Source organism: Gadus morhua, chromosome 23 (genome assembly GCF_902167405.1).
Source record: "Gadus morhua chromosome 23, gadMor3.0, whole genome shotgun sequence".
Lineage (NCBI taxonomy): Eukaryota > Metazoa > Chordata > Actinopteri > Gadiformes > Gadidae > Gadus > Gadus morhua.
The window spans coordinates 18,960,145-18,986,797 of NC_044070.1; the positions used below are offsets into that span (position 1 = coordinate 18,960,145).

The 26,653-nt window shown below is 53.3% G+C and overlaps 1 protein-coding gene across 7 annotated transcripts in view; it reads right to left on the minus strand.

The window, feature by feature from the left end:
- Positions 1-348: 348 nt before the first annotated feature.
- Positions 349-26,653, minus strand: part of kiaa1217 (KIAA1217 ortholog) — a 32,234-nt gene continuing 5,929 nt past the window's right edge. For 2 of the 7 annotated variants that reach the window (XM_030348712.1, XM_030348717.1), the window contains 18 exons: positions 25,685-25,781; positions 19,503-20,476; positions 18,078-18,182; positions 17,501-17,550; positions 15,487-15,713; positions 14,803-14,978; positions 11,272-11,405; positions 10,675-10,822; positions 9,684-10,173; positions 8,841-9,021; positions 8,212-8,498; positions 7,716-7,898; positions 7,411-7,506; positions 5,873-5,959; positions 4,047-5,762; positions 3,363-3,488; positions 2,998-3,078; positions 349-2,197 (listed from right to left, as the gene is read on the minus strand). In XM_030348712.1, coding sequence (XP_030204572.1) covers positions 1,658-2,197; positions 2,998-3,078; positions 3,363-3,488; positions 4,047-5,762; positions 5,873-5,959; positions 7,411-7,506; positions 7,716-7,898; positions 8,212-8,498; positions 8,841-9,021; positions 9,684-10,173; positions 10,675-10,822; positions 11,272-11,405; positions 14,803-14,978; positions 15,487-15,713; positions 17,501-17,550; positions 18,078-18,182; positions 19,503-20,476; positions 25,685-25,781 — 5,698 coding nt within the window. In that variant the 3' untranslated portion in view covers positions 349-1,657. The remainder of the gene's footprint in view (positions 2,198-2,997; positions 3,079-3,362; positions 3,489-4,046; positions 5,763-5,872; positions 5,960-7,410; positions 7,507-7,715; positions 7,899-8,211; positions 8,499-8,840; positions 9,022-9,683; positions 10,174-10,674; positions 10,823-11,271; positions 11,406-14,802; positions 14,979-15,486; positions 15,714-17,500; positions 17,551-18,077; positions 18,183-19,502; positions 20,477-25,684; positions 25,782-26,653) is intronic. The other 5 variants (XM_030348713.1, XM_030348716.1, XM_030348715.1 and 2 more) reach the window with 5 other exon arrangements.

The window sequence follows — 26,653 nt, forward strand, 5'->3', positions numbered from 1 at the left end:
GCAATTATATTCTGTACATGTTCTATACAACTATATATCCAAATTCAAAGATGTACATTGTGAATAGAAATGTGTAAATCGTAAATTCTAATTAAAAACCCAACCAAACATCTGTCTATAGTCTGATGGCCATGGAGAACAGTTTTAAATTTACCTTTCCGATCATGATTATGATTATAATCAACATCATCAAACTATTGCTATTACAAATGGAATAGATTAACATAATTGAACATACGCATGCACACACACACAACAACAACACACACACACACACAGACACACACACACACACACACACACACACACGCACACACACACACGCAATGAATGACGCGTGGATAGGTGTGGTAATGTAAATGCATTCAAAGCATGCAGATCTTTATTGAGACAGTTGAAAGCCATGTCGCTTTAGAGATAACAGCTTTACAAAACAAAATATTTACAAAATCTATCTGTGCAAACAGTCCTTTACAACTCTCCCCTATAAGGTTCCCCGCAATGCGTGCATCCAAATAAACTTTGTTACGTTAACAAAACTACTCCATTTCTCACCAGAAGCTTCTATGTACACATAGTAGAACAGTTTATCGTCATGTGTTTTAGTAATGCATACATTTAGACCATTGATAAATGTCCGGAGACATTTCCTAGAGAAAGCTACTGAAATCAGGCCTTGGCCCTGGGCGTGGACATCAAATCTAGTCCCAGGAGTGGAGACGGGCCTTCTAACCACACTGTACAACGGCTTTGGCAAAGAGACTCACTGCCATGGAGACGACCATGATGCAGTGAAACACCTTGAGGAGAAACGGCAGTGCATACGGACAGATGTTCTGCAACACTATTGCATTAATGCTGTAGTAAAAGCTCTGGATACACACTCTATGTTTGTAAAAAGGCTTTAACAGGAAAGTCCGGCAAATAAAAAAATGACTATGATTATTTAGTTTTCTGATTTAAAAAACAAAACACACAGGTCTACGTGACAGTCTCTGTGAACAGCAACAATACGACATCATCAAATTCTTTTTTCCGAAAAAAATATTGTTTTCCACCCCATGAAAGCTCTGACCCCCGAGAGACTTACAGACAAAATGATTCAACTAGGAGACATGAAGCTCTGAATCCCCTTGCATTAAAACGCTTCGTAAAAGCGGTTTCATCTTAATATACAAAAACGGGAAAATACAACTGCAGTGGCACAAGGACACCACTGGGGGGTGAGAACTAAAAGCATGGAAGAGTGCGTTGCTTAATACTATTCAAAAAACAAGATGGAGAACAAAACAAAACAAAAACAAAATAGCAAAACAAAGCAAATTTAGCCGTTAGCCCTGGGAGCTGGAGGGGCAACGCTAGGATAACATGCTACGGTACTAGGCTAGGGTGCTAATACAATGATGCTTGTTCCATGGTGCTAGTGCTAGGCTAATGCTATGGTGCTGTTGCTATGGTGCTAGCTCTAGGCTAACACTACGGTGCTAGCGCCACGGTGCTACTTCACTATGGGGATAGCGCTATGGAGCTGGCGCTAGAGCAATGCTAAGCTAACGCGTTGGTTGGGGGGGTGCAACAGTTCTGTCGCAATGGTGCCGGTGCTACGAAGCTGGCGCTACAGTGCTGGAGCTAGTGCTGGAACGTCAGGGCGCTAGCGCTAGTTGGAGTCCTTAGTTGCGGTAGGGATGCAGGACTTGGAGCCGTTGTGAGACCTGTAGCTGGTGAAGCTGGGCGTGTGTATTGTGCGAATGCTCCTCCCGCCCGGACCCAGGGGGGTTGGCGACAGAGGGGAGGGAGAGGAGGAGGAGGAGGAGGAGTAGGAGGAGGATGAAGAGGAGTAGGAGTGCACTCTTATGTTTTGGGTCTGGGGGGAGGAGAGGGAGAGAGTTTTACCGGCGTGCTGTGAGGGAGTAGCAGGAGTGAGTTTAGGGTTTCCGTTAGAGAGGGAGGGGAGTTGCGAGGAGGAGGGGGAGGAGGAGGAGGAGCTGGAACGGGGAGGGTGGTGGGGGGAGGGGAGGGAGGACTTGTTGTTGGAGGAAGAGGAGGAGGAGGAAGAAGAGGAGGAAGGGTTATTGGTGTTAGTTGCATCCGGGTTGGGGGCGTGGGTGCCTTTAGTGGTGCTAGGATAAAAAGCAGGGATTTTAGAGACAGAAGGGGAGGGCGCTTTATGATCCGCTCGCTTAGCACTCCCGTTACCCTGCAAACAAGAGATGCCAGAACAGACAGAGGTGGTCAACAGAGGATCAAATGAAACAACAAGTATCACACAAAGGCAACAGGACAACACGGACCTCTAAGGTTACGGACACAGAGACATGGCTAAGACAGGACTACAGAGACTACACGGAGAGCTTTGCTTCTGGTCGGCTACACAGAGGGACAGACGCTTTACACAAAGGCGAGTTAAGAGGAAGCAGAGTTAGGTGACAGAGAAGCAGGCCGATGCAAAAGCTGTTACACACATATTGCTAGCTGGTTTACAGCTAGAGAATCTGTTTGTAGAGAGTTAGCTAGTGTACCATCTAGTGGTTAGGTTTCCTTAGCAAGTACACAGGGTTAGTTAGTAAAGAGTCGACAAGTAGAGTAAGCAATCAGAGTTAACTACTAGATAGAGGAAGTTAGCTGGTATATAGGTAGCTAGGAGATTGAGGGAGTTAGCCGATAGAGTCAGCTAGGAGTAGCAGTAGGCGCTAGAGTTAGATGCAGACAGGTCAGTGTGCAGGCAGACTGGTTGCAGACAGGTCAGTGTACAGACAGACTGGGTGCAGACGGATCAGTCTCGAGGAGCGTTCTGTTGGTGCAGCTGGTTTTGGTTGTTGAGGGTTTCTTAGTAGAGGAAAAATACCAGTGAGAGATTTAGTAGCGGTGCAGTAAAGTGTGTCTCTCAGGGGAAGTGCATTGTGGGTGGGGAGGGGAGCGTAGCGGCTAGGTTGGTTAGCTTCAGAGAAAGCATTGGGGGGGATTGGGGGGGAATGCGACACTGTTTAGGAACTCAACTGTGATGGGAAAGGGAGCGACCACGCAGTGAGTGACGGGGGAACATCTCACTCGTCTTTTTGCCATCTCTCCTTTTTTGTTCTTTATTCGCCAACACAGTGAAAGCCGTGAGCAGTGAGGACATGCAGAAGCATACATTGGTGTTATTATTACGGGATGGAACAGTCAAAGAGTCATGCCTTCCAGTCCAAGACGACTCCAGAGGAGGAAACAACAGATCCACGGCAGGCGTCTCGTGGCCATTTTGTTTTTCTTTCTTAAAACCCCCAACCCTAAACTTTTTCAACGTCAAGCTCTTATTTTGAAAAACCCTTCAGGCGAATGTGTTTCCGGTGGCCCGTAGTGAAGCCCTAGGGTAGAACTACCTGTCGGAACTGCCTCTGAGCATCCGGTAGTTTGGGTTGTTTTGCTGGCTTTTCGGTGTTACCGGGCGACTGCCGGGCCTTCGTGGACAAGGGGACGGGCATCCGACTAGTAGGAGAAACGAGGCTCTGCAAGAGGACCCAAACCAAACACAAACAGGAGATAAACAAAAGAAAAACAAAAACAGCACATGGGGAGGTGAGAGAAAGGACAAAAAAGGTATAAAACAGGTGAATTCCCAGTTGGTTCAACAGTAAGAACACCATTTATATATCACAAGGGACAGCACATGCAACCCCCTCCAACCGTCACCCAAAATACATAAACATAAAATCTACAAACAGTTCATGCAGCTGAGGACAAGAAAGCACACAGAGAGCGGTCAGTGTAACAGCTTCAATCCCAGGACAGAGCGTTCCCACTGGTTGAAGACCCCCGGTTAGCAGTGGAGCAGTGGAAAGATGAGAGGGAAGAGGAGGGAAATGCCACTCTTCAATCATGGAAACCATGATCTCACACAGACTAGGTGAAGAGCCCAAGGAGACATTTCCAACATTTCCAAACTCCCAAGAATTGGATTAATAAACGTGTAATCTCATCGATTAGGTGACGGAGAGAGGGTCATTTTGGAGGATTGGAAGAAAGGACCCAAAGCTTCTAGGAGGGTGGAGGAGCTAGAGAGAGACCTGTTGTTTAACGCTGGCTGGGGAACTGGGGGCAGGAGTGGAGGTAGCGGTGGGGGCGACTACGGGCCGAGGCAGGAGCTGGGGCTTGCTTTTCTTCCGCAGGGAGCTCTTGAGGGGTAGGGTGACCTTAGGACCGGACATCCTGGAGGTGGGCAGAGAAGCGGATCTCTTCAGGCCCTCTGAGCTCTTCTTCTCTCCCATCTTCTCCTCGGCCCTGTGCTCATCGGGCGAGCAGGGGCCCATCTCGCTGATGGTGGTCTCAAGCTGCTTGATGGTCTGCTCCAGGCTGTCCAGGGTCTTGTAGGTGCTCTTCCGGATCTCGCTGGTCCGTTGCAAGGAATCCGAGTTGTCCCGTTGTACCGGGATGGAAGTGGAAACCGGGACGGGGTTTTCGTCAGTGCGCAGAATCTCAAACCTCTTGGCCTCCTTGTGCTGTCGGACGGTGCCGTCCGTCTCCTCCTCGTCCTCGTAGACCACCACCTGCAAGGTCTTCTTGCCCGACTTGCTTCCCGTGCGGATGGCCTGGGACAGCGCGGCCAGCTGCTTCTTGGGGAACTTGAACCTGAACTTCTTCTTGCCGTCCTGCTTGCCCTCTCCGTTGGACTCGTTGGAGTTCCCGGCTCCGTCCGCTAGCTCAGCGCTAGAGGAGGAGGAGCAGGAGGACAGGCTCCCTCGGTTGGCCAGAGACTGCCCCCTGGCCTTCAGGGACACGTCACTCCCTGCTCCTCCAGTAACCTGCTGAGCACCACTCCTATCAGAATCGGACCCTTCGCTCTCCTCGTCGATGCGCTCCTCCCCCAACATCCTCTCCATCTCCTCCTCGCACTCAAAGACGGTGGACAGCCGCTTGTACGCCGAGCGGATGTCCATGGGCTCGTCGAAGATGATGATCACCGGCTTCTTGTTGAAGCTGTAATCGCGCGTGCCCGCGGCGTCCGCGTCCTCGCCTCCGGTCAGGTCGCCCCACTTTCCGGACTCGCCCACCGTGAGGGTCTGGACATTGCCTTTCTTGGAGTTTACCAGCTCCTTGTACTCTCCACAGGACAGAGCCTGCACCTTGCTGCTGGTGATCATGAAGGCAATGTTGTCTGGCGGCGGAGGTGCCTCTTCTCCAGGGAGGTCTGGGCTCAGACCTGCCCCCTCATCTCGTCCCTTATGTGGATCTCTGGGCCGGTCGGATGCCTCAGCCGGGGCCTTCTCTGGGAGGGGGACGGTGGGCAGCTCTCTGGGGGTTTCCACAGTGGAGGTGGACACAGACTCTACTATGATACTCTTACTGTTGGTCTCCTGGACCACCGAGGACTTTAACTTTTTTTCGTTGTTGATTTGGTTGAGGAGGATGAGGTTTCCTTTCTCCACCTCGGTCCCGCGGTCGCTCTTCAGGGACACGGAGCGTTTTATCTGCTTCCTGGGCAGCTTGAAGCCGATCAACCCCACGGGTTTTGGGGAGATGGGAGGAGGAGAGCTCGAGGTTGGAGAGGTGGGAGGAGGAGAGACGGCAGGGGGAGAGACTGGGGGAGAGCGAGCCGACGGTTTGGGTGGTGGTTTGGGTGGAGTCTGCGACTGCGGTAGCTGGCTTGGGAAATGGTCGTTAGCATTGACATTTGACACCTGGGATGGGGGAAAGGTGGACTCTCGGCTGCGTTCAGTGGACTCCTCCGGCGTGGTCGACGGGGGGTGCTCTTTGGTGATCTGACCGGTCACGTAGTAAATGACCTGCCGGGAAAACACAGAGGCCGTGGTTAGACGGCAAACCTGACCAGAATGAACCGCAATAGATGGGATGGTAGAGGTGGGTTATAGCGGTGGGGAGAAGTTGTACGTACCGCGGGACTCTGGCGGGATTGGGTGTTTCCGTTTTCATCCGTGTCCGGACTTTTATCCTCTTTTTCCTTGGCTGGATCTGAAGTCTGCTAGGACATTGTGTGAGGGGTCAGTATTATTCGGCCGCTTGGGCGCTAACATGATGTGGATTAACATTAGCATCTCTGGTGTTAGCGCTGACTAGGTGCGAGGCACTAAATTGGATTAGCATAAGCATCTTTGATATTAGCTCTATGCTAGGCTAACGTTCCATCCAGAACTTGTACTGTACAGTTGGACAGTTGATGATGTTAATATGAAAGCGGATTAACTAATGTATATCATGTATAGTCTATCCATGATTAAATGTTATATTAGGAATCAATTAAGATAAGTTAATGAATGAAGATAAATTCATCAATTAAATTATCAACATTTAGGAAATAGAAAGAGAGTCCTTAAGGTATCTCAAAGAAAGTGAACTTTAGAAGGGAATGGTAAAGCTGATAGGTTTCAATTTCAACCAATCGCAGCACCAGCTACATTATCCCCCAATGTGCTGGAGGTTCGCCCTTTCTTTAAAGCTAGAGTACTGCTTGGTTGATATGGAAACCGACTCCCCCATCTCCAGCCCCAGGGTGACCACCGCTGCGGCCTATGAAGGTTTAAACTGAGTAAAGCTGAGGTGGTGAGAGGTGGTAGTTTGACGGAGAGGTGTGAGGTGTGAAGCGTGCTCCTCACAGCAGGGTGAAGGTTAAGGAGAAAGGCATGCAAAGGAAACGCCCCCTACTGAACCGAGTCTGCAACCACAGGCGGTCTCTCAGGACCGCTCCCCTAGCTCAGGGCTACTTTGACCGAGGAGGGTTTGGAAAAGAAACACAGAAAACAGATTGTAAATGCCTGCAGAACACGGCATTGATTCTTTTATTGATTCAGATTCGAGAGGAAGCTCAAACAAATTGAAATGAAATCAGAGATGGTAAAACACTGCAGCATAAATCAAAGACGAAGAGAGAAGACAGGGAGCCATCAGATGCAGACTTTATCCCCAAGCCGGACCCAGACCCACACTATCCCAACACTAGACCCAAACTAGACCAAAACCAAGACTCGACCTAGACCCACGCTATACCCAGCATATACCCAGACTAATAGTGGACCCATACACCCAACAGATTTGAGAGAGGAGGAGGGAAGGCAGGGGGGGAGAGGATCTGGTGGGGGTCACAGGATTATTTGGAGCCCAACGAAGGTCACAGCAGGTGTACAGGTGAGTACAGGTGAACAGGGGTTAGGTTACAGCCATCAGGTGAACAGGTGTTAGGTAACAGCCATCAGGTGTGCAGGTGTGTACAGGTGAACAGATGTGTCCAGGTGAACAGGTTTGTACAGATGAACAGGTGTTAAGTCACAGCCATCAGGTGTACACGTGTGCACAGGGTAACAGGTGTGTCCAGGTGAGTATGTGTTAGGGGACAGCCATCAGGTGTTTCACCTGTGTGTCAGTTTAGCGTGGGCAGGTGGTAAGCTGGTCGGCTAAACGACGACACATCATCTTTACCTTTGTTTTCTCTTTGAGGGCTGGGAGGGCCCCAGCTCTGAGCTCTTTGACCTGAGGCTCAACAAGTACGCCCCCTACAGGACACTTCTGGAACACCTGGGAAGGGGGAGGAGCCAGGACACGAGGGAAGAGGAGCTTTAATAGGAGGCTCCTTCACTGACCACAACAGAGAGAAGATATCAACATGCAACACTGTGTGTGTGCGTGTGTGTGTGTGTGTGTGTGTGCGTGTGTGTGTGTGTCAGTGTGTGTGTGTGTGTGTGTGTGTGTGTGTGTGTGTCTGTGTGTGTGTGTGTGGGTGTTACCTGTAGTTCTGCCATGATATTTTCCCCATCATCCTCCCCTTCTGTGATTGGCTCTGGATGGGGAGGAGGATTGGGTGTCTTGGGTGGGGCGTCGGCCAGCATGGGAGTGGGTGTGGCCACAGGTGACACCTTGAAAGGTGTATTTTTGGGGGAAGGAGGAGGAGGGGCATCTTCCTCTTCCTCCTAAAAACATGGATGACCAAGAAATTATTTTTATTATTAATATAATCATCATTAAAATTATTATTTGACGGTTACAATGTACTACACAATCACCTGCAGCAAGCATTCACAGGTTAACCCATTCCCCGTACACAACAGAGATAGCTAGGATAAGACGCTACAAAATGCTAAGCACTATTTTTAAGTGCCTGGACGTACAACATACAATGAGTGTGTAAGTGCTTAAGACTGCGTCGCTACACCAATCAGAAGCTACCAACATATATAGCCGTGTTTCCCCAGAGGCAGGGCCTGACGGGAGGGCTACACTCACCTGACCCGAGGACCTCTTGCTGGTGAAGACCACCTCCCCGGACCGGGTGGTGGTGAGCCCGGACCCAGACCCGGGGATGGACCCGGAGTAGGTCTTCCTGGGGGGGGGAGGCGGTGGGGACTTGCAGCCCTTCTCGGAGACGGTCTTTGGGGTCTTCTCTGCGGGGTGAGCGGGTTTAGGGCCGGGGGTCTTGGAGGGTCTCTCCAGGACCGCGGGTCTGGAGGGCCGGTCGTTCCTCTCGGGTCCGGGGCGGGGCTGCTTCTCGGCGGCCCCGTCTGGCTGGGGGTCTTTAAGAAATCACAGAGGGGTCCACCAGTAGGTTAACGTCCACGCTGATAAACCACTGTTACCTGGTTAAGGCTTTGACATTATGATTGAATGAATGAATGAATGAATGAATGAATGAATGAATGAGTGAATCGTCATGAATGAATCTTCGTTCATTAATTCTGTGCACGCACCAGAAGGTCAGAGAGTTACACCAAATCATCCTTTCCTGCCCTGCCACGGGAGGTGGGTCAAAACTTTAATGAAACGCTTATCAGACACAAGTCGGTGATTCTCCTGAATGAGTCGACCTGTCGTGACCGCGGCCCGGACCCCCTGGTGGTGGCGGTGTGAACCTGTACCTGTAGGCGTGGTCGCAGGGCTGGCCGGGTGTCCTGGCTCCTCCCCCCCAGCAGAGGCCGTGGGGGAGACGGGCGCGCCCTTCATCATGGTGGCCTCCGCCTCCTGCAGCAGCTTCTCAAACTCCTTCCCGTCGTACTGACCCATGTTCTGCCTCCGCTCCTCCCACTCCTTCTCCGCTGCCTGCAGGAGAGGAGGGGGGAGGTGAAGGGGGGAAGACAGGAGCGGGAGGAGCCAGGGAGAGAGGAGAGAGAGGGGAGGAGGGAGGGAGAGAGTAGGAACATATTAAGGCTGCATGCTTTTTGTAAGTAAGACCTTCTTCGGACGGCAGGTGGCTCAGGAGGTAGAGCGGGTCGGCTGGCAACCGGAACGTTGCTAGTTCGATCCCCAGAGTGTCGGGGTGTCCCTGAGCACGATGCCTCACCCTGACTGCTCCTGTCGAGCCGGCTGTCGCCTTGCGTGTCTGACACCGCCGTCGGTGTGTGAATGTGTGCATGAATGGGTGAATGTTAGCCAGTATTGTACAGCGCTTTGAGTGGCCGCTGGTTAGAAAAGCGCTGTATAAACGCAGTCCATTTACCATTCACCATTAAATGGGCCAGACATGACTCTAAGGCCCAATCCCATTTCTACCCCTTACTCCTTCCCCTTACCCCTCCCCCTTGTTTTGAAGGGGTAAGGGGAAGGCGTAAGGGGTAGAAATGGGATGGTGCCTAAGGCCCCATCCCATTTCTATCCCTTGCCCCTTCCCCTTACCCCTTCAAAACAAGGGGGAGGGGTAAGGGGTAGAAATGGGATTGGGCCTAAGTGGTTCCATGGGGGGTCTACGTGGACGAGGGGCGTACCTCGATGGACAGGGCGCGGCTTCTGCCCCTCCCCTGGCTGGTCTGCAGCTCCTCGATGATGTCCTGCCTGGTCCCCGACCCGTTGTTCAGCACGCCGCCGCCGCCGCCGGGGAGCTTCCTGGCCGGCTCCGGGGCCCTGGCCTTGGGGGTCAGGGGGCCCGGGGCGTCGGCCGGGACCCCCTGCGGGCTGCCGGAGGTCTGGCTGTGCTGAATGAGGACCGGGGAGCTCTGCGCGTGCTGGACCACCATGAGGGAGGAGGGGGGCTTCACCGGGGGGCGCGGCGCCGGGAGGGGGGCCGCCTCCGCCTCCGTCTGGCCGGACGAGGCGGCGAGGCAGGGGGGCTCCCTGGGGGTCTCTCTGGGGGGCTCTGCCAGCAGGGTGGTGCTGGTGGAGGAGGTGGTGGTGCTGGTGGAGGAGGTGGTGAGGGTGGAGATGGGGCCCCCAGGGGCCGGTCTCACGGCGCTGTGGGCGGAGACCTCAGTAGCGTACCTGCAGGGAGAAGGGGAGTCAGACATTAGTAACTCACTTCAATTCAGAAGACCTAATTTAGAGTCCCAACTCAACCACTCCTCTCCTCCTCCTGCTCCTCCACTCCCCTCCCCCCTCCCTCGCTCCCCTCCTCTCCTCTCACCTCCTCAGGGCGCTCAGTGTCTCCGTCAGGCTCCTCCCTCCCCCTCCCCTCCCCTCTCCCTCCCCCCCTCCTCCCTCCCCCCTCCCCTCCGGCTCCTCCTCTCCCCTCTCCCTCCCCCCTCCCCTCCCCCCTCCCCTCCGGCTCCTCCTCTCCCCTCTCCCTCCCCGCTCCCCTCCCCCTCCCCCCTCCTGCTCCTCCTCCCACCTCCTCAGAGAGCTCAGTGTCTCTGTCAGGCTCCTCCCTCCCCCTCCCCTCCCCTCTCCCTCCCCCCTCCTCCCTCCCCCCTCCCCTCCTGCTCTTCCTCTCCCCTCTCCCTCCCCCCTCCCCTCACCCCTCCCCCCTCCTGCTCCTCCTCTCACCTCCTCAGAGAGCCCAGTGTCTCCGTCAGGCTCCTCACTCTCTTCAGCATGCTGTCAAGTTTGTGCGGCTCCTCCTTCAGGAACTTCACCGCCTCCACCTCCACCCGCAGCACCGTCCGCATGCTGCCCTGCAGCCCCGGGAACTCGCCTGAGGACACACACAGTACACACAGTACACACGTTACACACAGTACACACAGTACACACAGTACACACAGTACATACACACGTAACACACAGTACACAGAGTACACATGTTACATACACACAGTACACACCTTACACACAGTACACACCTTACATACACACACAAACAGTGTTCCCACAAAACACACACACACACACACACACACAAACACACACACAGTGTACACACGTTACATACACACACACAAACACACATAATACACACACACACACACACACACACACACACACACACACACACACACACACACACACACACACACACACACACACACAGATAGTGTACCCACATTACACAAACACACACACACACAACACTTACACACACAGACACGTTACATGTACACACACAATTGGTAACCTAGCAACGCTGAAGAGGGCGTGTCCTACCTTTGAGTCCGGCCAGCCCCTCCCCCACCTTCCTGAGGGACACGGCCCCCTCCTCCACCTCCCGCAGGGACACCGGCCGCCCGGGCGGACCCCCCTGGTCCCTCTGCAGGGAGTCCACATACCGCTCCAGGTCCCTGCACACACACACACACACACACACACACACACACACACACACACACACACACACACACACACACACACACACACACACACACACACACACACACACACACAGGTAGACAGACACACACACACAGGTAGACAGACACACACACACACACACACACACACACACACACACAGGTAGACAGACGCACACACACACACACACACACACACACACACACACACACACACACACACACAGGTAGACAGACACACACACACACACACACACACACAGGTAGACACACACACACACACACACACACACACACACACACACACACACACACACACACACACACACACACACACACACACACACAGGTAGACAGACACACACACACACACACACACACACACACACACACACACACACACACACACACACACAGGTAGACAGACACACACACACACACACACACACACACACACACACACACACACACACACACACACACAGGTAGACAGACAGACAGACACACACACACACACACACACACACACACACACACACACACACACACACACACACACACACACACACACACACACACACAGGTAGACAGAGACACACACACACACACACACACACACACACACACACACACACACACACACACACACACACACACACAACAAAACGTTAATTATTACATACATCGCTACCATTTAGCAATCTACTTTTTCATACTACTTTATAAAACCTTCACTATTAGAACTTACACTATTCCAAACACACTGTTCCAAACACAACTCTCATTAACCTCAGTAGAATAAATCCACGGGTCTCAAGGTTACCTGGGACTTAATTATAACATGCTCCACCGAAGTAACTTATTCCTCTTCAGCGTACATGAAGGTAAAAACCGTCACTCTTCAACAGTAACTAGAGTCCCTATAGGCTGTAATGTACGGTATGAACCACTAGGGGGCGGAACACACTCACTTCTGTTATAGACACGCTGCCTCATCGCAACCACACAGAGGAAGAGGGGAGGGAAGCGACAGTGTGAACTTGAACCAACAGACACAGTCCATCATAAATCACTGAATCAATAAGCGGTCTTTAGAGGAGACAGTGGTGGACTGTTTTGGGACGAGATGGGATTGGAACCCTTCCCTTACCCACAGTTATGTCCCTTCTGGCGGTGTGATGTGAGGCCGAGGCTTGCCGACATTGTGTTAATGACAGAGGAGCCAAGCAGTTCTGGGACCCATGGTGATCCGAGTGTGAGATAGTCGTCCCAGGACCTAAGGGTCTGAGTGAGAGATAGTCCTCCCCCAGGACCCAGGGTGGTCTGAGTGTCAGATAATCGTCCGAGGACCCAGGGCGGTCAGAGTGAGAGATCGTCCCCCAGGACCCAGAGGGTCTCTCCCTGTCCTGGGCCCCACAAGGAGGTCTTTCAGAGTCCCCCCAGAGACAGACCGGGGGTCCGGTGTCTCCAGGACCGGAGGGACCGGGTAGACTTCAGAGGTCCTTTACAATGAGAAGACTACCGAAAACTAACTAAACTCACTAACTTACGGACTTAAGTAACAACCACAAGCACGAACCAAAAAACAAACTAACTCCTAAGACTGGAGGGATTCTCACGCCTCCGCTCAGCTGGCCTCAAATCACAGGGACTCTAATGAAGTGGACGTATTTAGAGGTCAGGATGCAGTTCTGCTGACTCACGTCTGGCGACCTTCCAGCCCCAACGCTGAGCCAGGTCCGCATGTACTCACCCTCTCCTGCCCTCCCTCCTCCTCCCCTCTGTCCCTCCCTCCCCTCTCGCTCCTCCTCCTCCTTTCTCTCCCCTCCTCCCCTCTCTTCTCCTCTTTCCCTCCCTTTTCCCTTATCCTTTATCTCCCCTCCTTCTCCCTTCTTTCCCCTCCTCCCCTCCCTCTTCTCCTCTTTTCTCTCCCCCCCTCCCCTCTCTCTCCTTCTCTCTCTCCCCCACCTTCCTCTTATTACCCTGTTTCTCTCCCACACTCCTTTCCTCTTCTACTGTGAATCTTAGCTACTCCCTCTCCCTCCCCTCTCGCTGTCTTTCCTTGCATCTCTCTCTCTCCCTCTCTCCCTCTCTCCCTCTCCCTCTCCCTCTCTCTCTCTCTCTCTCTCTCTCTCTCTCTCTCTCTCTCTCCCCCCCCCCTCTCTCTCTCTCTCTCTCTCTCTCTCTCTCTCTCTCTCTCTCTCTCTCTCTCTCTCTCTCTCTGTCTCACCCCTTCTCTCTCCCCTCACTCCCTCCCTCTGTGGAAGTCAAATCCTTGACTTCCTCATTAATCACGGATAACATCAAAATGGATCCCTGCCACTGTCCGTGAGGAGTTAAGATGGAGCAGACTGGGGCGAGGTGTTCCTGTTAAAACCTGTCGCTCCACGCTGGGAGGGCGTTGGCCCCCAAGGCCGTGTGGGTGTGGAGGCAGGACACACTGCACAGCCGGGCTGTTCCCCAGGACACGGCCGTACTGCATTGGTACATGTGCTGTTCACCAGGACAGGACTTTCCTGCAGTGGTGCTGTTCACCAGGACCTTACTGCAGTGGTCAGGTGTTGTTCACCAGGGCCTTACTGCAGTGGTCAGGTGCTGTTCACCAGGACCTTACTGCAGTGGTCCGGTGTTGTTCACCAGGACCTTACTGCAATGGTCAGGTGCTGTTCACCAGGACACAACCATACTGCAGTATAGGTGCTGTTCACCAGAACAGGACCTTAATGCAGTTGCTCAGGTGCTGTTCACCAAGACCTTACTGCAGTAGTCAGGTTCTGTTCACCAAGACCTTACTGCAGTAGTCAGGTGCTGTTCACCAAGACTTTACTGCAGTAGTTCAGGTTGATGTTCACCAGAACAAGACCTTACTGCAGTAGTCAGGTGCTGTTCACCAAGACCTTACTGCAGTAGTTCAGGTTGCTGTTCACCAGAACAGGACCTTACTGCAGTAGTCAGGTGCTGTTTACCAGAACAGGACCTTACTGCAGTAGTCAGGTGCTGTTCACCAAGACCTTACTGCAGTAGTTCAGGTTGCTGTTCACCAGAACAAGACCTTACTGCAGTGATTCAGGTGCTGTTCACCAGGACCTTACTGCAGTGGTCAGGTGCTGTTCACCAGGACCTTACTGCAGTAGTTCAGGTTGCTGTTCACCAGAACAAGACCTTACTGCAGTGGTCAGGTGCTGTTCACCAGGACCTTACTGCAGTGGTCAGGTGCTGTTCACCAGGACCTTACTGCAGTAGTTCAGGTTGCTGTTCACCAGAACAAGACCTTACTGCAGTGGTTCAGGTGCTGTTCACCAGGAAACGACCCCACTGCATTGGGGGTGAATTACATTCTAAATATATCCAACACCAGAAGGGGCCGTGGTATGTGAGGCGGTCTCACCCCAGCTGGGACAGGACGTCCTGCTCCAGGCCCAGGTACTTTAGCCGGTCTTCCTCCACCAGGGTGCGCTGTCTGTGGGCCGGCTCGTCCGCCCGCCGCAGGGCCTCAGCCAGCTTCGCCCCCACTTCCTGCTCCGCCCACTTCAGCTGCTGCCTCAGCTCCTCCTGGTTCTGAAGCTGAGGACCGCCACACAGTGGGGTTATCAACCTCACATCGCAGGACACACCCTGGGATGTCACGGGGGTCTGCCCCGGCTTACACCTACTGCACTGCTATCGTTATTACGTTAACATTGAGTTCATTAAGCAGACACTTTTGTCCGAAGCGACATACAATAAGTACATTTGTCAGAAGAAAGAGAAAGAACAATATATCGCTGTCGGTACAGTAAGGATGTTCATAGAAACAAGTGCCAAGCACTAACAGTCGCTAGGTTAACCCATTCCCCGTATGCAACAAAGATAGCTAGGGTTAAATGTAACATTATGTTAAGTACTATTTTTAAGTGCCAGGATGTAAAACATACAATAAGTGCGTACATTAAGTGCCAGAAAGTATTATTTGATCTTTTTAGAGTTAACAGTCCTTTGCATATTGAGCAGATTGCTAGAGGAATACTTAAGTATTCTGGAGTATTCTGGAGCTGAATCCAGTGTTCCGGTGGGTCAAGGTTCCGGGTCTTACCTGTTGCTGTCTCATCTGCTGCAGTTGGACTCTCAGGTCTGAGATGTTCTTCCTGAAGCTCTTCAGGTTGACCTGCAGGGGGCGCCAGCTCTTCTCCGCTGCCTGGACCGGGGCCTTCCTCTGACCCGGGACCAGATCAGACTGGACCGGGGCGCTCCTCAGACCAAGGGCCGGATCAAACTGGACCGGAGCGTTCCTAACACTGAGCACCGGAGATCCACCTGAGACTGGGACAGGATTCGGGAGCCGGTCAACGTGAGACTCTACAGGTGTCAATCACCCCAATCCATCAATCAATCAATCAATCAATCAATCAATCAATCAATCAATCCAGCTTCACAGAGCCCTTTCCGTGGAGGGCTGTGACCCAAAGCGCCCCAGCGACACCAACCACACCAACACCTCATTAAACACTGTAACAGCCCTCTGTCCCTCTCTGCCATCTTACTCCCTTTTCATTTATTTATACTTTTCCGGCATTGAATTACGCAGGGGAAAAATAACCCGTTATTGTATGTTAATGTATTATTAACGCAAGGCTGTGTCGGTTATGAAGCCGTCGTGTTCCGGCCGTTCGCCCGTCCGCCAGCAGCCGGGACAGATTACCCAGGGTGCAGTGGGGCGTGAGCCCACAGAGGCCTCTCGGCTGCAGGTGATTTAATGTCCCTTTAAAATGTCCTCAGGCGTTGGGTTTCTTGCAGGGCTGAACCGCAGCGAGCGGAAACCATGGAAACGGGGCGGTGTACTGCTGGCCCCGGGTGTGCAGTGGGGAGTGACGACCGGGAGCAGAGGCAGTAAATAAAGGCCGGGACGGAGACGTCGGAGTGGGCTGGCTGCACACGCAGGCGCCCCGGCTCAGGTTCATCACATCCAGCTGAGTAATGCACGACAGCCGAGAGCTTGGATGGAAGGCCTGGTGTGCATTTGACAATATATAGTTTAATGAAGTACTCTTCTGTTTACGGTTAGGGGTATTTATCGTTGTAGTTTCATTACCGTTAAGAGTTTTATTCTTTTTTGTGTATTCTGTCAACCATGTGATGTTCAGGGACGCTAAACATTGAAAGTCTATTAAACAAGGTGTGTCCGCCTCAGGCCCGACAAAAGCCGAAGGAATGTTGTGAATATACCCGAGCGAGAGGAACGCCCTGAATGTTTACCTTTGTGTTCTCATTACCTCCCCCGTAACCGTCTCATAATGTCCCATATATTTCTTTCCCGACTTATAAGCTCATGTCTCACTATATCCTCATAATTTCACGTGAGGTCATTAAAAGTTCCACAATGTCCTCATGAGTCCATGATAACGTCCCCATACGGTCTGCTAAGTGTTTCTTGAAGGCTGACCAGACCGGATCTTCACCTCCAGTCTGATCCTCACTCTGAACCACAGTGTGACCTTAAGAGTGTGTCTTCGTGTGTGTGTGTGTGTGTGTGTGTGTGTGTGTGTGTGTGTGTGTGTGTGTGTGTGTGTGTGTGTGTGTGTGTGTGTGTGTGTGTGTGTGTGTGTTTCAGGGGTGTGTGTGTGTTCTTTAAGTATTCTTTGTGCAAGCATGTGTCTTTGTGTTTGGTGTGTGTGTGTGTGTTTAGTGTGTGTGTGTGTGTGTGTGTGTGTGTGCGCGCACGTGTGTGCGTGTGTATGTGTGCGTGCAAGCATGTGTGTGTGTTTTGTGTCTTTGTGTGTGTATGTTGGTGTGTGCAAGCATGTGTGTGAATGTGTTATTTTAGCACCTAAAAGCCTGAATGCTAGTCTAACCTGGTACTCTAGATAATTATTGAGTGACCTACCTGATATTTGAGAGCATGATGCGTGAATAACTGGTATATGAACGCACAAATGATTGACTAACTGGTATATGAACGCATGAATGATTGACTAACTGGTATATGAGAGCATGAATGAATGACTCACTGGTATACGAGAGCATGAATGTGTGACTAACTTACTGGTACTGTATATGTGATAATGAATGAGTGACTAACTGGTGTATGAGAGCGTGAATGAGTGAATCACCTGTGCTGTTGATGCTCTGGGCTGGAGATGAGGACATGGAAGGTCTCTCGCTGAGGACAGAGATGACTGTGTTAAATTCCTGATTAAACGGACCAATCACAGAGAGGAACAGATTGTGGTTTAGTGATTAGCAGTATTAGTAAAATAAACCGGCGTCGATGAGACATACAAACACGAACCGTTAGAATGATGTTAAAAAGCCTCAGATGTTAGTGTGTTTGTCTTTGGAATATTGTTATTGAGTCAAAACATTTGTTTCGTTCCGGTTGCTTCGTTGTGACAATGCTTTTAGCATGGCTAGCATTATTAGTCGTGCTAGCGTCATGATGAGCGGGCGGCTCATAGAGTAGCGAGGGGGAAATGCAGTCAGATAAACTAGGGCAGGAATCTGTTCACCTGGAGGAGAAACAACTCTCATCCATCTATCTGATTAGCTCTCCATTTCCTCTCCTCCTCCTCCTCCTCCTCCTCCTCCTACTCCTCACGTAACGTCCATCACATGGACCAGCATTCTGCGATGCTTCCACTGAATGAAACCCAGCAGCGCATGATGCCTGGGTTTCATCCTGTTGCTTACCTGGTTGTTTCTTTGGTGCTACCTGTGTTTGGCCCCTTTAAAAGTGCATGCTGAACAAGACCAGTCAAGCTGGCAATCTGTTGTTCCATAGCCTTCATTCGCTCTCTGCAGAAAACAGCAGAAAGGTTTCACACACTGGGGGCATTAACAGCGGAGCACAGAGCACGTTCCAGACACTCTCATTCCCGTTCCCAATCGATCCCTGTTCGCCCGTAATGCCGGATGAATGGCTCGGGCGTCCGGCCCGATATCGACTTGTTACTTGGGAGAAGTTTCTACTGAGCAGGAAAACTATTTTCCACTGTAGTTTATAAATAGAAGCATGGGTCGGCCTGTTCTCAGGGGATCGGCCTCACATCAAAACGATCCTGGGTCTGGGGCCGCTGGCCTCGTGGGGACTGGAACTCGCATTAAGCTTTATTCCCACAATAGTGAATTGTGTAGGGTACAGAGTGAGGGCACAACAAATCAGTGCACGTTTGATGTCTGAATGCAGGCAGCAGGAAGTATGGGGAGCGGTGAGCTATCGTCACTTGTTCAACAACAGAATGGAAGGCAAGAATTGTGGTGTTGATCTCAGCATGAGGCATCAAAGCTCAGATACGAACGTCAACAACGCACCGCAAATAAGTTCTCCTATTTCACCCCTGGCATTCTGGTTAACCTGTCGGTTCAGTTTGAGATCGACTCGAAGGTCTTGGTTTCAGACCAGAGAAACATATTTTTAGTTCTTGGTTTCCGTGAGAAGGTGGATCAGAGGTCCCGACCTCAGTTCTAATAAAACCAACCGCAGGCTAACCGCGAGCTAACCGCTAGCTTCCTGCGTTTATGTGCTCACCGGTGGGACTAGCAAAGCTAACATGAAAGGAGGGATTCGTGGCCAATCAGCTTCCATCTCACAGCTGGTGGATTGGAGGTTAAAGTGAGATGAACCCAGGATAACCTTACTGGTTGATCAGCTCTGACTCCTCAGCTTTTGGATTAATACCCTACACACACTCGCACACAGACACACACACACTCAGTCACACAAACACACATACACACACACATACACACTCACACACACACACACACACACACACACACACACACACACACACACACACACACACACACACACACACACACACACATGCCCAAAACCATGCATCATGTGGACGGGTGTTGATGAGGTGAGACAGCTCAGAGAGACAGACAGGTACTGCTGTGATGGGAAGACAGGGTGGTGTGATGAGGGGTTAGTCCTCCAGGGAGCATGCAGCACCTCCAATACACCCCCCTAACACGCACCCTACACCCCCCCTTACACCCCACCTACACCCCCCTAACACACCCCCTACTACCCCACCTACACCCCCCTAAAACAACCCCTACACCCACCCTACATCCCCCGCCCCCCCAGGCCCCCTGGTGGTGTCTTACCGTGTCTGCGGGTCGTTGGCGGCAGGGTGCGGCCCGGCCTGGCCCGGCCCCTGGGGGGTGTCCGGGGCCCCCGGGGGGGGCAGGCCGCCGCGGCCCCTGGCCCCCCCCCCCGGGGCCTCCTCCTTCCTGAAGGACTGGCGCTGGGACGAGCTGCGCTCCAGGGGGGCGTGGAGGGGCCCGCCCAGCGGGGAGCCCCCGCCGTGGTGTTGGTGCTGCCCCGGGTGGGGGGCCGCGCCGTGGGGGGCCGCGCCGTGGGGGGCCCCGCCGTGGGGGGCCCCGCCGTGGGGGGCCCCGCCGTGGGGGCGGCCCCCGCCGTGGAGGTCGATCATCCGGACCTCGGTCATGCGGTGGGGGGAGGGGGGCGGCGTCTTGGAGCCCAGGGTGGGCAGCCCGCTGTTGCGCGAGCGCTGGCGGTAGAGGGAGGGGTGGTCCACCGTGTCGTGGGTGGGGCTGGGGCCCCCGTAGGAGCCCGTGGAGCGGATGGAGGCGCGGTGGTAGCCCCCCAGGCCCGAGTGGTCCGGCCCCTCGTGGCCGGCGTGGCCCAGGGTCATCCGGCCGTCCTGGAGCAGGTAGGGGTCGGCGTACAGGGGCTCGCCCCCCCGGCCCAGCGAGTGGGCCCCCGAGTGGCCCCCAGCGTGGCCCCCCGCGTGGCCCCCAGCGTGGGCCCCCGCGTGGCCCCGGGCCCCCAGGTCCTCGTCAGGCTTGACGTCGCGGCGCTCCAGGATGGCGCTGGGGCAGGGCGAGGCGGAGCGGGCCTGGGGGCCGGGGCCCGGGTGGCGGGGCCCGGGGCCCCCGGCCGGGAGGGGGGCCTGGCGGGGCATCCCGAAGGGGATCCGGGAGGGGGAGGAGGGCACGGAGGAGGTGGGCGTGGAGGGGGACATGGAGCCCCCCCCAGACATGGAGGGGTGCTGGGGGGGGCCCAGCGGGGGCTGGCGGAGGGGGGGCGGCCCGGCGTACATCCCCTCTCGGGGCATCTGGAACACAGGGAGGGGGGGGGGGGTGGGGTCAGCGACGGGGTGGGAGGGGCTCAGGGGCCATAGCTCCGTCATGAAGAGGAAGTCACTTTATGTCTGGAAACAGAATCCAGGGGAGGAGGAAGAGGAGGAGGAGGAGGAGGAGGGGTGAGAGGAGGAGGAGGAGGAGGAGGAGGAGGAGGAGGAGGAGGAGGAGGAGGAGGAGGAGTGAGAGGAGGAGGAGGAGGAGGAGGAGGTGGAGGAGGAGGTGGAGGAGGAGGAGGGGTGAGAGGAGGAGGAGGAGGAGGAGGTGGAGGAGGAGGTGGGGGAGGAGGAGGAGGCAGAGGAGGAGGAGGAGGAGAAGAAAGAGGAGGAGTTTGACGAGGGGGGACTGTTTAGAGCGTGAGCGCCTGTTTGTCCACCACTTGTTCTCAGGGCCGCTCCCTCAATCTCTCGATTTCTCAAAACAACACATAATGGGTTTCTATATCAGTCTCCTGCTTGCTCAACGAGGGCCGGTCGACCAAACACCCCCCCTGGTCCTGGGATCACAACGAGGACCTGCAGAGTGTTGCTCTAACCCAGACCTGGACTGAGAACGAGGCCTTGAACAAAGAGTGTGTTCACCCCCCCCCCCCTTCCTACACCTCTGGGTCTGGAGAGAAGTTGTTTAATTCCCAGCCGGTCTGGAGGAGTGATATTAGCCAGCGTGACGGACCACCCATACAGACGCCGTAGGGTCCCCGGGGTAAACACAGCAACAGGGATAAAGTAGCTTTACGTGCTCACAATGTTTGCTAACCACAGCCGACAGGCTAAGCTAACACGATAGCAGGAGATGTGTGCCGTGTTTTATCACCAGGTGTTGAAATCCCTCCGGGTCTCGTGGTGAACCCGATGGGGGGGGGGGGGGGGGGGGGGGGGGCGGGCCGGGTCAACCCCAACGGTTCCTACTGGTTCTGGTGGACCTACTGGGTCAGTGCAGTACACCACAGTCCTTCTGAGCATTATAATTCTTACGACTGGCCAGGGGTCATCAACAGGGAGCCCAGCTACATGCCCGTAAGGAGCAGGTAGGGGTCAGGGGTCAAACCCAGAACCTAGTGGGTCTGAACCAACATCCCGGCCTACACGACTGTGCACAAAGCTCACACGTCCTGGAGCTCCCTCGACGAATGGAAGCCCCACACAACACCAGGCGCTTTATCTTACAAGAACGGGCTGGTGCTTCTGCTGCAGTCCTACGGAGAGAGTTGTGGTTCTCAGAGGCTAGCAGCAGGTAACAGATACCCCTCTACCTGGTGAACGTGCAGTTATGAAGGAAGTTATGAAGTTATGAAGTTATGAAGGAAGTTATGAAGGAGAGAAGGCAGCCGGCACACATTGAGACGATGTGTGTGTTATTGAGACGATGAGGAAAACGCTGTGTTCCGGGAGTCAGGATGTAAACGTGACTCCCCAGGGCTCGGCCACAAACACACTATTATTCCTCAAGAGTCGCCTTACACCCCAAACACTAACACATTATTCAGAGGAGGAGGAGGAGGGGAGGAGGAGGAGGAGGTGTTGGGAGGAGAAGGTGAAAGAGAAGGAGGTGAGGGGGGAGGAGGAGGAGGTGATGTAGGAGGATAAGTTGGAGGAGAAGGAGATGGGGGAGGAAGAGGAGAAGGGGGAGGAGAAGGAGTAGGACTGTTTAAGAGAGTAAGCGGCTGAGTCTGTTTGTCTACCACAATGCCAGTGTGTGTGTGTGTGGATACATGGGGGTGTGTCTGCATGTGGGTGTGTGAGTCTGCCTTTGTGTGTCGGTGTGTTTATGCTAACGTTAGCATATCAGGTGTTGTTGGAGCTTCAGTGTGGGTCCAAATAACAAACTGAACGTTCCTCTGTGCTGACAGGGGCAACAGACCATAATATACAGACCATAATTATAGCACGGCGAAAAGGCTAGGTACACATATCTCAGACCAACCTCTGAAGCATCAACAAACACATGTCTGAGCAAAACGTTTCACACCAAAAGCCTGCAAACTATTCGGTTGTAGCACCTCCACTCTAAGCAGAAGGCTAGCAGACTCTGGGGCAGGCCCTGAGTTACCACACGTAGACACAACTAGAGTTGTTCCGTTACCGATACCAGTAGGCCTATAGGAAATTCCTCCGACACTGCCTAAAATCAGGAATCGCAAGTACGCAAGTCTATGTGCCGATCCGATACCATCACATGACACATTTACTACATAGGCAAAGAACATGCACGGATGTGGAAAGGCATGGATGCATGGACCCTTAACTACAAGAATACAAATGTATTATTCTAATTATAGATTATAAATGTAAGTGATGAAAAATGTTCGACAGTGAGTGAACCGGCCATACATTGCTGTCGTCGTAAGAGAACCCTTCAATTAGAACAAGGGCTAATAGTAGTTCCAATGCTAGATACTGTATCGGTTAATACTCTGTATCGTCCGAAGTTCAGGAATCGGAATCGGGAAGGAAAGAAATAGAATCGGAACATCTCTAGACACAACCAGCCTGGTCCTCGTTGACCCCCACCAGCCTCCTCCACCCAGGAGACAGCCCAGCTAGCCTCCTCCACCGAGGAGACACCTCAGCTAGCCTCCTCCACCCAGGAGACACCTCAGCTAGCCTCCTCCACCCAGGAGACACCTCAGCTAGCCTCCTCCACCCAGGAGACACCCCCACCAGCCTCCTCCACCCAGGAGACACCTCAGCTAGCCTCCTCCACCCAGGAGACACCCCCGCCCGCCTCCTCCACGCTGAGGCACCCAGGAGACAGAAGGGCCGAGAGGTCTCCGTGTCACACGTCCCAGCGACTCACAAAGAACAACACTTCCATTCACTAGAACGGAGACGGGCTCTGCATGGGCCTTCACAACCGACCGGCTCCATCACCTCCACCCCACCCCCTGACCACCTCCACCTCCACCTTCCCTCCACCCCTCCACCCCTCCACCCCTCCAGAGCAGTGTTTGGACAGCTGCTGGTCTGAGCTCATGACGAGGAACCGGCCTCTTTACTAAAGGAGGTCGGACAATGTGACGCAGGGCAGGTCTTTACTCTCTGGAAACAAACCACACAAAGACTCACATCAAGAGCTTCTAGCACACACATGAGGGTGTGTGTTTGTGTGTGTGTCCGTGTCTTTGTCTTTGTGTGTGTGTGTGTGTGTGTGTGTGTGTGTGTGTGTGTGTGTGTGTGTGTGTGTGTGTGTGTGTGTGTGTGTGTGTGTGTGTGTGTGTGTGTGTGTGTGTGTGTGTGTGTTTGAGCATGCTTGTGATTAGACAAGATCTTTTTAATGAATCCCTAACAAATAGCTGATTATTTTGTTTAAGTAGTTTAACCCATTAGAACAAAACCCTGCTGCTGCAGTTTAGATTGGAGTAATCGATTACACAGAGAGATAGAGAGCAAGATAGATAGATAGACAAATAGAGCATAACATGTAATTACAATATATCTCTCCCCCCTGAGAGAGAGAGAGAGAGAGAGAGAGAGAGAGAGAGAGAGAGAGAGAGAATCTAGAAGGAGAGCGAGTGGGATTAGAGCGGCCGAAGGTCAGGTGACCATAAAGTGTTTAAACCGTCTAGTCGTCTAGCCTGAAACCTCTGAGTCTCAGATCGCTGACACCCGCAGGAAATAAACAGCAGAACCACAGGAACCAAACTGCAGAACCACAGGAAACACAGCGCAGAACCACAGGAACCAAACTGCAGAACCACAGGAAACACAGCGCAGAACCACAGGAAACACAGCGCAGAACCACAGGAAACACACCACAGAACCACAGGAAACACAACAGAACCACAGGAAACACGCCACAGAACCACAGGAAACACAACAGAACCACAGGAAACACAACAGAACCACAGGAAACACAACAGAACCACAGGAAACACAGCGCAGAACGTGAGCGGAAGAAACAAAGAGCAGAACGACCTCAACCCCGCAGAACGTGGGGGACGGACGGAGAGATTAGAGACAGTAGTTTGAGCGAGGCGGTGCTGGCCCCCAGGGGCCCCCCAGGAACAATGGGAGAACCCCCTGAAGGAGATTAGAAGGAGGCAGGAGGGAATTCCTCTCTACCTCCTCCTCCTCCTCCTCCTCTCATCCAGGAGGAGGAGGGAGGGGCGGAGATCAAACTATTCAGAGAGTAATCTACAGGAAATGAGACGACACGCTTCAGAGGTCTGCCAGGATAGAAGTCAAAGCCCCTCCCCAGACCCCCACCTACCCTAGTACCTGGAGAGGGCTCTTATTTTGATACACAGAAAGTTTCACCTCAGTCTTTATTGATGCAATTATAACACCGTCGGTTGGTTAATTATCAACCGCTACTATTAATCAGTAAGTAGTGACTATTATCCAAAGCAACTCTTAGATACATGTAGATTTTGTTAAGGAGAAGATAGGGGTTGGACAGTACAGAGACAGGTCAATAAGGAGCAGGTAGGGGTTAGACAGTACAGAGACAGGTCATTAAGGAGCAGGTAGGGGTTAGACAGTACAGAGACAGGTCATTAAGGAGCAGGTAGGGGTTAGACAGTACAGAGAGAGGTCATTAAGTTGCAGGTAGGGGTTGGACAGTACAGAGAAAGGTCACTAAGGTATGCAGGGGTTAGACAGTACCGAGAGAGGTCATTAAGGAGCAGGTTGGTTGAATAGATTTTGGCCCGAGGATGCCTACAGGTAGTTTTAGGGGTAAGGGTCAGTTGGATTAAGATCAGGGTGATCTAGGAAGAGAAGATATAATGGGAAACAGAAAAAGATAAGGCGATGAGAGGAGGAAGAGAGGAGAGAAGGAGGAGAGGAGAGGCGATAAGAGAAGGAGGAGAGGAGAGAGGAGAGGAGAAGAGAGGAGAAGGAGGAGAGGGGAGAGGAGAGGGGAGGAGAAGAGAGGAGAGAAGGAGGAGAGGGGAGAGGAGAGGAGAAGAGAGGAGAAGGAGGAGAGGGGAGAGGAGAGGGGAGGAGAAGAGAGGAGAGAAGGAGGAGAGGGGAGAGGAGAGGAGAGGAGAGGAGAAGGAGGAGAGGGGAGAGGAGAGGGGAGGAGAAGAGAGGAGAGAAGGAGGAGAGGGGAGAGCAGACGAGAGGAGAGGAAAGGAGACAAGAGAAAAGGAGAGGAGAGGAGAGCAGTGTGCATGTCTGTAGTGTAGAAGACAGGCACCATGTGGTCCTGAGGTGGTCCTGAGGATCAGGACTGAGACTCACCCTGCCGGGGTCCCCGTTGCTGGGCCGGGGGGTCTGGCTGAAGGCCTGGGCGGGGTCCTTGTGGTAGACCTTGAGGCAGGAGTGGGCCGTGATGTTCCTGTAGGGAGAGGAGGTGCACGGCGGTAAGAACCCGTCCCACGTGGCCCCGTCCGACCGCGGCCGGTGGCGCCTCGGGGCGGCGTCCCAGAGCCAGCCCCCCAGGGGCCGGTAGTCCGTCAGCGAGCGGCGCTTCCAGTCGGACATGGCTCTGCTAAAGCTCTGCGCGGCGGCGCCGATAGCTCGCTAATCGGGCGGGGTGCGAGGGAGAGGCGTGAATGGCTAACTGGATCAGTGCAGGGGGGTTATCTGGCCGATGAGACGCCTGCGCCAATAGGAGTGAAGTGCAGGCGTTTTACAGCCGCGATAAAGCAGAGCTAGTCACAAAGTACACACAGAGGGCGCAGGCAGGGCACGGAGCAGCTGATAAAGGACTGCTGTCTCTGTCGCGCCTCACTAACACAGCTCATATCCATATCCATGTATATATATACATATGTTTAAAAGCTGGTGGGCTGGGGGGGACAGAAAGCCTTTGATGAAGTGTCGTTATGGTTCCTGAGAACGGCTTACATTAATCTTGTGTGTCTGACTGGAGAGTGGAACCGGTTCCTCTCTTGCTATCCCCACCAGGAAGCAACAAGCGGGACCTCAGGGTGCAAAGACCTTAGCTTTGAATCTTCGGAAACTTTCAAAGTCAGACTTTCACTGGCAGAGTGAAACTTTTACCAGCAGAGTGAAAGGTTCACCCGAGGAGCGCGTGGGTGAGGGGGGGGGGGGGGGGGGGGGGGGGTGGCGGGGGGGAGGGGGGGGGCGGGGGGCAGGAAGCCAACATGTATTGTTGTAGTACGTTCTGGAAGTTTCCAGGATATGCTGCCAGTGGTTCCACCGCTTTCTGTATTCCTACCAAGTCAAGTTCAACACACAGGAAAA